General features: G+C 51.7%; 1 protein-coding gene across 5 annotated transcripts in view; it reads left to right on the forward strand.

The window, feature by feature from the left end:
* AGAP1 (ArfGAP with GTPase domain, ankyrin repeat and PH domain 1) overlaps positions 1-12,572 on the forward strand; it is a 572,049-nt gene that overhangs the window by 154,845 nt on the left and 404,632 nt on the right. The window contains exon 1 of one of the 5 annotated variants that reach the window (XM_070368537.1): positions 3,730-5,187. The exons of 2 other annotated variants lie outside the window; for them this stretch is intronic. In XM_070368537.1, coding sequence (XP_070224638.1) covers positions 4,206-5,187 — 982 coding nt within the window. In that variant the 5' untranslated portion in view covers positions 3,730-4,205. Of the gene's footprint in view, positions 1-3,729; positions 5,188-12,572 lie in introns of those variants that run through there. 2 more of the 5 variants (XM_070368538.1, XM_070368536.1) reach the window with 2 other exon arrangements.

Consider the following 12,572-nt stretch of genomic DNA (forward strand, 5'->3'; position numbering starts at 1 on the left):
CCATGGCAAAGTGCAAAACCCGGGCTGGATTTGAGACAGTCACGGAGGGACTGGGAGGACCCTGACAGTCCAGCGTTGCCTGTTGTTTAGTCCTGAAGTCGCGTCTGTCTCTGTGTGACGCCCTGGACTGGAGCCCACCAGGCCCCTCTGTCCAGTGGGATTTCCCAGGCAAGAATACTGCAGTGGGTTGCCATTTCCTTCTCTGGGGGATCTCCCTGACCCAGGGCTCGAACCCACGTCTCCTGTCTTGGCAGGTTGGATTCTTTACTGCTGAGCTACCAGGGAAGCCCAACTGCACGGTATTCAGGCTCTAAAGAAATGCTGGCCACCGCCCGCCCCCACCGTTGGGCTTTTATGAATGCCCCAGATATCGAGATGTAGTTTATATCTTAATTATGGGCCAGCTGATTTCATGTTAAAATTCATCTCAATGTTTTGAAGTTTTCATGGTGAGAACAGACCCCAGGCTAAGCTCAGGTCTTGGATCCTGGTCCTAACAGAGATCAGGTCTCTCTGCATTGCTGAGTTTTCGTTTCTCTGCTTGCAGACCTGGTGGACCTTTAGGTCTTACAGCTGTAAGATTGGAGGCTTTAGCTGTCTCTTCGGGTGCTCGTCCATTACAGTCTTTCAGCCTCCTGTCTGTGTGTCTTCCATCACTTGGCCTTGAGATCTGCAGCCTTTTTCACGGGTTTGTGAATTCTGGAGATCAGAGACCTTGCCTCCTCACTGCGGAGTGCCACAGTGGATACTCAATATATATATTTGATGAATAAATTCAACAGATGGAGCAATGAATAAATGACTTACTGACAGGTTGTGAATCATCTGTATTCAATTAGTGTTAAATTTGGGCTTCCCTTGTGGCTCAGCTGATAAAGAATCCGCGTGCAATGCGGGAGACCTGGGTTCGATCCCTGGGTTAGGAAGATACCCTGGAGAAGGGAAAGGCTACCCACTCCAGTATTCTGGCCTGGAGAATTCCATGGACTGTGTAGTCCATGGGGTCTCAAAGAGTTGGACACGACTGAGCAACTTTCACTCACTCACTCAGTGTCAAATTCAGTAATAGTTGCCGTTTCTCTCTCTCATGTCCACAAAGCAGGAAGCTAACAGAATAAGTGACCCTGAAGCGTGGAAGTGGGCACGGGCAGGGTGTTCCCCGGTTCTGCCCTCAGTGATGAGCTGTGTACCCTTGCAGAAAAGCACACACCCTCTCTGAGCCTCTGCATTCCCCTGACCTGTGGGTTCTAGAAACCTCATTCTGGTAGATGACTCCTGTCCGGCTGTAGCTGTAGAGGTTGGTGGTTCATGGGTCTTATCAAAGGGGGCAAGACTGATCTGCCCGGGGTCCCCCATCTTCTCAGTGAGGATGTGTTTGAGACGCCACTCCTGAATCCTCGAGTGCCAGGGGCAGGGGGATGGAGCTTGAGTCGATGATGGTGGTGATTATGTGTCCAGGTAGAGCCTCTGAGGGTGGTCAAATGTGTTTTAAAGTACTTTTTAAAAAACTTATTTTTCAGAGTAGCTTTTGGTTCCTAGCAATATTGAACAGAAGGTGCAGAGACTTCCCATTTATCCCACCCCCATGCCTGGCGGGCTACATGTCCATGGGGTCGCCAAGAGTCTGACACGACTGGGTGACTAACACACACACACACACACACACACACACACTGTCCCACCATCCCACACATCAGCATCCCACCATCATCACACACACACACACACACACACACACACACAAACACCCCATCCCACACATCAGCATCCCACCATCACACACACACACACACACACACACTCCCACCATCACACACACACACACACTCCCACCATCCCACACATCAGCATCCCTCCATCCCACCACCAGAGCGGTTAGTTTGTCAGAACTGATGAACCAACACTGACACTTGGTCATCCCCCAAAGTCGATAGTTTACATTAGGGTTCACTCTTTTTAAAAATGTTTTAACTTTATTTTTAATTGGAGGATAATTGCTTTACAACATCGCATCGGCTTCTGCGATACACCCACATGAACCAGCCACAGGTACACGTATGTCCCCCCTCCTGGGCCGCCCCACCCCGCCGTGCTGTCGTGGGCCCCCCGTGCTGTGCCGCGGCTCCTCGCTGGCTGTTTACACCTGGCCCTGCACATATGTCAGCGCCGCTCTCTCAGTCCACCCCGCCCTCTCCTTCTCCACCTGCGTCCACAATGAGTTCTCTGTGTCTCTCTTCTGCCTTGCAAATAGGTTCCTCAGTGTCATTTTTCTAGATTCCATGCATAGGCATTAATATACAAAATTTACTTTTCTCTTTCTGACTTACTCTGTGTAACAGTCTCTAGGTTCACATTTTATGGGTTTGGACAAATATATAATGATACATATCTATCATTCAGGGTACAGGGTATTTTCAAGGCCCTTAAAATCCTCTATACCATAAAGTATCTTTTAAAAAATAAACTCAACTTTTATCTCATCAAGCCCAAATATCTCATTTCACTGAGGTAAAATTCAGATTTCCTAGGTTATAACCTCCTTTGTAAGAGACCCCGATTCATCTTTATAGCATCTTCCCTGCCATAAACACAATAGGTGCCCCATAATTATTCAAGAGACTAAAGAAGGGAAATCAGCATTTGCAAACAGCTGTCTAATCCCACAGTCACACCTGGCCTGGCCTCTAGCACTTTTCCTAGAAACCACCTCTCTGCAGTCTTGGCATTTTCAGGCCTAGAGAAGGCTGTAGAAGAGCATCCAGTTTGATGAGACATTTGCTTTCTGAAAGTTTTAAACAAGCGAACTGGAGAGATCTATCTTCAGGACATCACGAAGAACTAATACGTGGATCAAGTCCCTTGAATATCGTGCTGCGTTGGATAATACGGAGAACCAGTATCCAGAGAGCCAAGAAGTAGCTGGTGGGGCAAAGATGGCAAATACTTAGTGCTTACACAGAATGCCTGCACATGCATCTGAGCTAGTTCAGTCCTCACAAGAATGCTCAGAGTTTAGGTACTGGGTTTTTTGTTTGTTCCCTTTTCCATCCCTACTTAACAGGTGTAAAAACCAAAAGCCGATCCCTGAGTTCACAGGACTGGGACAGGCCAGCCTTCTTCCCTCTCCCCTTCCTCACTGTGTTTTCTTGCCTCTGACCCCAGACAGCAAATGCCTGCCTGTCGGGAGGTTTCCCTCCACGTTGGGAAAATACTCCAAAATATTAATTAGGAGTGAAATTGCGGGTCCTTTGTTTGGAGGGCTCTGGTGTGACCCACACTCCCATCACCTGCCTGATGTTGCCTTCCTGGGCCCTTATTAGGAATGCATTATTGCTCCTTTGTAAAGTTAGGACCAGTACCTAAAATATTTGTTTTATAAAACAAGCCTCTTGAGTCAGATCTTCTTTAAAGCACCTCGATGAGGACAGGGTCTTCGTAAAAATCCTCAGTAGGTGACAGAGGGCTCATATTTTGTTTTCTTTGGCAAAACAAGCCCTCACCGCCCCCTCCCCTACTCATCTGCGCCCCGCCCCCCACCTGACCGGAGGCTCCGGTCCGCGCCGCGGCGATCCACCCCGGCGCTTGGGCCCGACCGCCGATCCGCGCGCCCACCGCCGCCGCGCTCCCGGCACTCGGCGGCCGGGCTGGGCGCGCGGCCCGCGGTCCCTGCTGGTCGGGCCCCCCCGGCCCGCCCCGCCCCGCCCCGGCGCGCATTTCCATTTTAAACCGCCTCCGCTCGCCCGCGGCCCGCGCAGCTGCCCGCGCGTCCCGAACCCAGGGAGTGGCGGAGGCTGCGGACTGTGCGGACAAGGCCGGAGTATGCGAGTGGGCACCGCGCCGTAGACAATGAAGCCGCGGGCGCCGCCGCCCGCTCCGGGCCCCGCGCGCCGCGACCGCACCTGCCGGCGAGCCCGGCCCCGCGCCTGATCGCCCGCCGGTCCCGCCAGCCCATGGCTCGGCGCCCCGGGCCCGGACCCCCGCACTCGGGCCGCGCGGCGCAGGGGCTGGCGGGCGCCTGGGGCACCGTTCCCGCAGCCTGAGCGCGCCCCCCCGCCCTCGCGGCGAGCCGGGGGGCGTGGACGCTCTCCGGGCGCGCCCGCCCTCCCCGCCTCGCCCGGCGACCGGGCCCCGACCGGCGCGGCCCGGCGGCCCGCGGCGCGCTGGATGCGGTGGAGCCCTGGCGGGCGGCCGCGGCCCGAGGCGACATGTACCTGCTGGACGGCAGCGGCGAACCCGCGTCTCCGCCCGCGGACGCGATGCCGCGCGGGCCGCCCCCTAGGAAGACCGTCTACCGCATCTCCGTGACCATGGTCAGAAAGGAGCAGCTGGGCGCGCCGGGCCCCGGTGGCCCGGACACGCGTCCGACTCGGAGGCCCCGGACCGCGCGCTCCCCGGACGCGCCCGGCCGGCTCGTGGAGGAGGCGGCGGGTGCTGAGGACCCGGAGGACCGTCGGCCGCCGCGCGCCTGGGACTTCCGCACCTTCCGCACCCGCAGCACCGGGCAGCTGGAACTCGGGCGGCTCCGGCCTTGCGCACGCGGCCCGGAGCTCGAGGACCGGACCGGCAGGCCCCGGGCCATGGAGGAGGAGGTGGAGGAGGGGTCGGGCTCGCCCGCGCCGGGCAGTCCGGACGTGGAGGGGGCCCGGGCCGCGCCCCTGCGGCGGAGCCTCAGCTTCAGGCACTGGAGCCGACCCGAGGCGCCGCGGGGTAGGGCCCTGGGCCGCGGGAGGCGCTACAGCAGCTCCGGGAGCCTGGCCTGGGCCCCTGGCGGGGAGGAGGTGGCCGACCCCGGGGCCGCTCTGGAGCCCGCGGTCTCGGGGCAGCCTGCCTCGGAGAAGCGCAACACCCTGGACGTGGGTGAGGTGCTCAGCAAGAACGACGCGCTCTCGGACCTGGAGCGCTGGGAGCGCAGCAAAAGCAAGAACCGCACGCTGGACAACAGCGACCTGCAGCGGCTGGAGCGCGCGCGGGCGGCGGCTGCGGCCGCGGGCCACGGCACGGCGTCGGAGCACCGGCTGCTGCGCTTCTTCAGCGGCATCTTCGCGCGCAAGGAAGGCGCGCCCGGCGGCGGGCCCTCTCCGCGGAGCGGCGCGTCGCGGTCGCGCGGCTACTTCAGCAGCCTGCGGCGGGCCCCTGCCGACGCGCACTCGTCCAGCGCGGAGAGCATCGACGGGTCCCCACGCAGAGGTGGGCAGCGCGGCCCGGGGAGGGGAGGGCCGGAGTGGGGTGGGGGTTTCCGCAGGCGGCCTGCCAGGTAGAACACGCCGGGGCTTGGTCGGGAGAGATCAGGGACCGACCCTCCCGGGTCACTGACGGCAGGTCGCCGTGCAAGGAGTGGACTCCGGTACTGCGGGTCTGGAAGTTCTTGACTGCCCCTGCTCCCTGCCGCGTGTGCTGGTGCCCCTCAGGGCCTGTCACTGAGGCCACTGTGAGCCTGTCTGCGGAGATATCACCTTGCCCAGCGGTGTCTTTCTCCCGCAGTTGCTGGCGCAGCCCTCTTTCTCCATAAGGTCGGGCTACACTGCGCGCGTGCCGCCTGTGATATCTGTGGGCTGCCCCAGGGACCCCAGCTTGGCTCCTGACGCCACCACGCAGGTGATGCTGCCTGGCGGGAGAGGCGGCTTCCTCCTGGTTAATTTCTTCCTCCCGCGTCCCAAGCTGGTCTCTGCAGACGCCACCGTCTGCGAATGCTGCTGTGTGGTCTCGCTCACCTATTGCCCTGCTGGTTAAGAGGGTTCACTCCAGTGGTCAGAGCTGGGTCTCTGCCCACGGTCTCCCTGCCAAGTGGTGTCATGTAGTGAGAACGCCTCCGTACCCCGACTCTGGGAATGTATGCTAGCATTCAGGCAGGAAAACCACAGCCCCACAACCTATCCTGAAATCTCAGTTCTCTGTTCCACCAGAGGGCTTGCAGAGAAGGTTCTGGAGGAAGGTGTAGTAGTCTCTTGCAAGAACCAACTGACCTCTGGTACTTGTTCGGGAGTCAGAATTATCCAGAAACAGCAAAAATCTGCGTGCCTGGGCAGCACCCTAAAGGGAAGAGGCGAGGTGCAGGGGGTGGCTGGATTGTTGCACCCTTCTTCTCACGGGGAGGGCTGTGAGCGATGTCTGAGAATATTGGCCGTGCGCATTTTCCACCACCGAGAAATCGTTAGTAATGTTCTTTCTGCTAATTATCAAACTCTGCTGCCAGTAGAGATGGAGGTGGGTGAAGCACTGTTGTGTGGATTTTTAATTAGAGGTTCTCAACTGCTAACTCACCACCCCTGGAGACAGTGTTCCTCCTTAGTGGACTTCACAGGTTAGCTGGCTGCCAAGCCCTATATTAAAACCAGCCGACACAAAGAAACCACTGCCGTCACTGAAGTTCTTTTTAAGGTAAACTGAACACAGGTGATGTCATGTTCCCTTCCGCTCTGGTTCATCCTCAGGTGACAGAAGATGTTTGGAACCAAGCAGTCGAATGTGCGGTGTGTTAAAATCTGAATTTTTTGATTAATGAGGGTACAGCAGGTCTCTGTAGTTATCTGTAGTTAACTTGTTGCACATACCTTTTGTTTTAACCTGCCCTGGAATTTTTTAGAAGGCACCTCATTTGACTCCCACCATTTTCCCATCCCTTCCCACGTGCCTTTAAAATATTAAAAACAACGCAAGTTATTGCCCTCATGGAAAGCCGAGACCCTTGGTTTGTAATAAGCTACCGCTACCATCACTTGTGTTCGGGGGAAGTTCAGCTCTGCAGGCAGCTCTTCCTCTGATAGCAGGCTTGCATCTTTGTTCTCATGGTCTTTGTAGAAAATAGTAATTAGCTGCCTGAGTTGCAGACAAGTACACCTCCGGCGTGGAGCTGGCCCACACACCACTTAGGAGGCAAGTGCTCCGTCCTGGTGGCTATGCAGGCAAGTTAGAAGCTTTGGGGTTGGGGTGTCTCCTTTCTGGTCAAATGGATCAATAGTCGGTTTGGAATAGTAAAGATGTGAAGTGTGTTGGGAATTTTTTCTCTCTCTAAGGCAGTATATAAAATATAGTAATAACTAAAATCACACTTGGTTGCTTTGTCCCTGTGGCCCTTCCTTCTCAGGGTGGAATTACTTTCATCTGACAGTAACTCTCTAGCTTTGTGAGTTGTGTGGGAAAACGAATGTTCGTGAACTAGATTAGAGGACACGCAGTCAGAACTCTAGGGCCTTATTTCACAGTTCTAGGTAATCACAGAACTACTTCCTTCACCTGTCTTTTGGCAAACAGGCTTGAAGCGTAAGTGTCCTCAGGATTTTTGTAAGGCCTGTATCTAATTCCAAGGAAAAGGTGCAGCCCCACAGCTTTTTGCTCTTCTCATTTTATCATACTTGCTTCCTGTGACGTAGGTTATGCAACATTTAGGTGCTGTTTAAATGAGCTTTTGAATTTTGGGCAGAATTCTCTCGGGTAGCGTTGCCGTGCCACGGAGCCCAGGCTCAGTCTTCCCTGTGAATGTCCGTAGCGCCTTAAACCACGGAGCCAGGCGGGTTTGCCAGACTTGGAAGATGAGGACTTCAGGAAAGTCAAGTGGTGTGTGTGGCAGAACACGGCTTGTGAGGTCGGGCAGCACCCTGTAATCAGACACTGACAAAGGGCAGCAAAGCTGGGGATGTTCGCGCTTGGTGTGATAAATATGTTTGGTCACCGAGAGGCTGCTAAGAACTTGTGAGTCAAGCTTCCGTCTTCAGCCCTGTTTGGATATCAGAGTTTCAGGCAAGCTGTTGCAGACCTGTAATGCGATGTGTTTGAAGAGGAGCGTCACTAGCTTTAAATCTCAGCCACTTTGTGTCAAACTTTGACGTCCTTTCGAGTGTAAAGGACCTTAGAGCAGATTTGTCGTGGGGGGCAGGTTTTCCTTTTGTTACACACTTTCAGCTGTTAATTTTTTTTAATTTGGCTGTGCCATTTCTGACCAGGGATCAGACCCCTGCCCCCTGCATTGGAAGTGCAGAGTCCTAACCCTGGGACTGCCTAGGAAGTCCCTCAGCTGTTAAGTTTTTGAATTGACTTCTTGGAAAGGAACTTTAAAAGATTACCTAATTATTATGTAACTGGCCTCTTAGAGTTAATTTGCTTAGTCTTGAACCAGGTACCTTTGTAAGATGGTTAGAGTCTGATTTTAAGAATGCACAGAGTTTCACGCATCACATTGCTATGGATTTCTTATAACCTTACTTCAAGCCTTTAGGGTTAAAGAGTTTTGAGTTTGAGCAGGCTCCAGGAGTTGGTGATGGACAGGGAAGCCTGGCGTGCTGCAGTCCATGGGGTCCTCAAAGAGTCAGACACAACTGAGCAACTGAACTGAACTGAGGGTTAAAGATTAAAAGCTCCTACTGTCATGGGATGATTTCTCATAGTTTTTAATCCCTAATGGTTTTGTCCATTGAGGAGGCTCTTCCCCTTTCTCCCCAGTGATGTGTATCTTTCGCCTCCCAGGGTTCCAGGGCTGTTGTCCTCAGATTCCTAGCTGTTAGGAGGCCCTGGAATGTTTCAGGGGCTTCCCTGGTAGCTCAGTGGTAAAGAACCTCCCTGTCAATGTAGGAACCACAGGAGATGCGGGTTCGACACCCGGGTCCGGACGATCCCCTGGAGGAAGAAATGGCAACCCACTCAAGTATTCTTGCCTGGTGAATCCCATAGACAGAGGAGCCTGGCGGGCTACAGTCCACGGGGTTGCAAAGAATCAGAGATGACTGAGGACTGAACACCGACAGCAACGACAATGTTTCAGAGAGGCCTTCTGTCAGATCAAGGGCGGTTTCCTGTTACTTGATACGCGTGTAACGGGGCAGAGTCTGTTGACACCAGTATAATTTAATACAAAGGAAGATCAAATGATGAATGATTCATTAGGCTGTAGGGTGTCACTCGCTGGCGCTGGCCTGGCCAGCCTGCAGCTACTCTTTGGGACCAGCTGTGGGCAATGCCAGGCCAGGGCCACACGTGTTTTCGGCGTGTTCTGTTGCTGTCTGGGAGGATTGATTACAGCAATAAAGTGATTCATTGATAGCCCGGACTGAGATTAGCTCTTTAAATTAGTCATTTACAACTGATTTTTGACAACACGTTTTGATGAGTGGCTTTGCTGTTTAATTTTTGATTCTCTTGATTTGCATCATTCAGTTTGTGTAGGCAGAGAGACTGTTTTATAGGTTGTTTTTTTTTTAAACCCTTCAGTGGAGAGGTGAAGCAACAATGAAATGAAATGACTGAAATAACTTGATACGTTTTTGGGGTACCTTTTTAAAATTTATTTTTAGTTGGAGGATAATTGCTTTACAGTATTGTGTTGGTTTCTGCCATGAATCAGCTGTGAATCAGCCATAGATACACACCTGTCCCCTCCCTCTTGAACCTCCCTCCTGCCCCCTCCCCATCCCTTCCCTCTGGGTTGTTACAGAGCACCTGATTTGAGCTGCCTGTGTCAGAGAGCAAATTCCCACTGGCAGTCTGTTTCAGTATGGTGATGTATATGTTTCCATGCTACACTTTGAAACTCAATTTGTTGCTGAGAAGGACATTCAGGGCTTTAAAGAGAGTGTCACTTGAAGTTTCTCGTTTGAGACATTTTGAACTAATTACATACTCGACGTTTTAGAATTCATTTTTTTTTTTTTTAAGTTAATGATTCCAGGTAGACATTTAGGAAAATCCCCATTGTTTTACTTATAAGGTTGGCGACTCGTTTTCCTGGAGACGGGACAGCCCACCTGGGACGCAGAGCCTCGATGGGCAGCAGAGACGCTCTGTGCGCTGGAGGTTTGGGCTGTGTCTTGCCATGTTAATTTTCTCTAGTTGGAGCCCACGTTTCATCCTGGTCACCTGTCAGCGTCTCTCTCGATCTCAACCTGGGCTTGGAATATCCTGAAGCCAAAGGAATGTTTGAAAGTGCCTCTGCGAAGAATCCTCCAGTTTTACCATGGGCCCAGTGCAGCCGTCTGGTTGGGTATACAGTTAAAAATGTCTGGAAGTATAAGGCGCAACTATAAAGCACTGGGACCACTTTGTATTTTTGGCTGTTTTCTTGTTCTGTTGCATCAAGAGGCATTTGAGTTTCTGCCGTGTACTCTGCAGAGAGCTGGGGCTTCCTGGGGCGCAGTTCCTGACTTCCAAGGTCTGTAGCCTGTTGGGGAGGATGGTGAATCCTGTGAACCACAGCTTCATGGGTACTTTGGGGAACATATGACTGTATTTCTCTGCACAGAAGACCTCCACTGGAGCACTGACCCTAACATGTTACAGTAAGGTCTGATTATCAAAAAGTGTGAAAACGTGTTAGTCACTCAGTCATGTCCAACTCTTTGCGACCCCGTGGACTCTAGCCCACCAAGCTCCTCCATCCATGGGATTCTCCAGGCATGAATACTGGAGTGGGTTGCCATGCCCTTCTACTGGGGATCTTCCCCACCCAGGGATCAAACCCAAATCTCCCTCATTGCAGGCAGATTCTCTAGTGTCTAAACACTAGCCCTAGTGTGTCCGAAGGTCTAACATCCTGCCAGGTCTGATGCTCAGTGAGCCCCTTCTGGGTGTCCCGTTCCTTTTCCTCATGCAGAATGAAGAGCACTGGGCTTGGCACATAGACTTGTAATAAGTGTTTGTGGGAAAAACTAACGAAATGACTGGAGGACACAAAAAAAGGGAGCAAATGTCCATAAAGAGGGGGTGGAGTGAATGAAGGCCTCCCAGAGGGATAAAATGATTTGGTTCTTGTAGGATCAGTAGGAGTTTACCAGGTAGAAAAGAGGAGATTCTTGATCAGCAAGTTGGTTGAGATTTCCATAATTAATTCCTTTAAAAAAAAAAAAAAAGATTCCTGTTTCCCTGATCTATATGACTAATGCCATTGTCAGACATTAAAAAGAATGTTTTGGTTTCCAGGAGGTTTATTTATCCTTTTTTCCTTTTTTGGCATGAGTTTTTTGTTTATCATGGGAAATTGCTTTTAGGCTATTGTTATTCTTTTTCAGTAATTATGTGAAAAATTATATTCATTTAAAATGGTGACACAGTGAGTAAAATAATGAAAAAGAGGTTTTATTTATTTAGGGCATCAATTGAGATAAAGTATGTGCAGCTGCAGTTATATCCCCAGGTGATGAACAGAATTGGTATTAAGGTCAACAGATTAGCACAAAGAAGGGCGATTATTGTCTTTGCATCATTTTGAGAGAAAGTGCCATCTGCCCAACATCGTTGCGATGTAGGTTTTGTTCAGCTCACATTAGAGTGTAGTGTGACGATGATACTTCGTCTGTAGGTTACCGTCTGAGACATTCTGTTTCTCATACATTTCCACCGATCTTGGCTTTCCCATTTGTTCTCTTTTCTGTTGTTATTAATGTTTTGCTTAAGACAAAACTGTATATGCTTGTAGAGTTTAAAAAGTGTTAGCACACATCTGTTGGTTTGCTTGGCTTTAATTCAAAGATGTGTCCTGACCTTTTGTTTTCTCATCTCTTCTCCTTGATTTCTTTTTTTTTTTTTTTTTGCCTTGGTTTTTCAATTCTGACATCCCTCCTGGATCTGAAGGTTCAGAAAGCTTACAAAAGAAGTGAAGTTTGTGAATTGGAGGATGAGAGTCCCAGTTACTCCTTCAGTATCAGAGTGTACCAGCCAGAGGCTTGGGAAGCAATTATTTGGCTTCTCCTTATCTGACCAATAAAGATAATTAGAAGAGGCACACTTCAGCTGGTGGGAGGGAAAGGGGAAAAGAGGGTCCCTTTTTTCCCATCCTTTATTGAGAATTCTTCGCAAGTACCGAATTTGCTTCTGGTGCGATCGTCAGGTGCGAGGTTTTGCCTGACTTAGTCGTTTAATCGACCTGTAGGGCCGCTCCCTTTATTCCGTGGGCTGCGTTTGAGTGCCAGTGGGATTCATGTTCATATGCGTGGATGTTCATCTGTTTGAGATGCTTGTCAAAGGGCATCGTGTTCCCTCTTGCCCCCTGTGCCTGTCGTTGCAAGGGCTGACACTTGAGGATTGACTCTGCAAACAATGCCACCAGCCTCTGATGCAGTTCCTGCCCTCTTGTCCTCAGACCAGAATTACCCAGACGCCACTTGGTCAGTGGATGGACATGGGGGATGGTGGGTGTTTATCCATCTGGGACCTTCCTGTTCCAATTGGCAAGGGCTTTTAAACAACGGAAAAGTCAGTCTGTGAGATATGTGTGACAGGATTTTACACTTGTAACCTGCTTTCCTGCAGCCTCAGTCCCTGGCCAGGTCACTGGTGGAGTGGTGGACCCAGCAAGGGAGGCTCTGTCTCGGTGGTGCCCACGGCTCAGCCATAGCTCCTGGATACGCAGATATCTCGTCCTTCTGGTTATTTTAGGTCCCAGGCTAGAGACCCAACCATACTTGACTCTGACCTCCCTTGCATTTAAAAGGAGATGCCTAATCTGCTTTCCTGATCTGGTTCACTGAAGGCTCTGGAAGCCCAGTTCATTCAAAGACACTAGGGGATTTTTAATTTGGAAGGGAAAGCCGGGAGCCTGGAGACTTGTCTCCCAGTTTTTGAGAAGCAGACATAACACGACCCAGGAG

This window comes from Bos mutus, chromosome 3 (assembly GCF_027580195.1).
Source record: "Bos mutus isolate GX-2022 chromosome 3, NWIPB_WYAK_1.1, whole genome shotgun sequence".
Classification (NCBI taxonomy): domain Eukaryota; kingdom Metazoa; phylum Chordata; class Mammalia; order Artiodactyla; family Bovidae; genus Bos; species Bos mutus.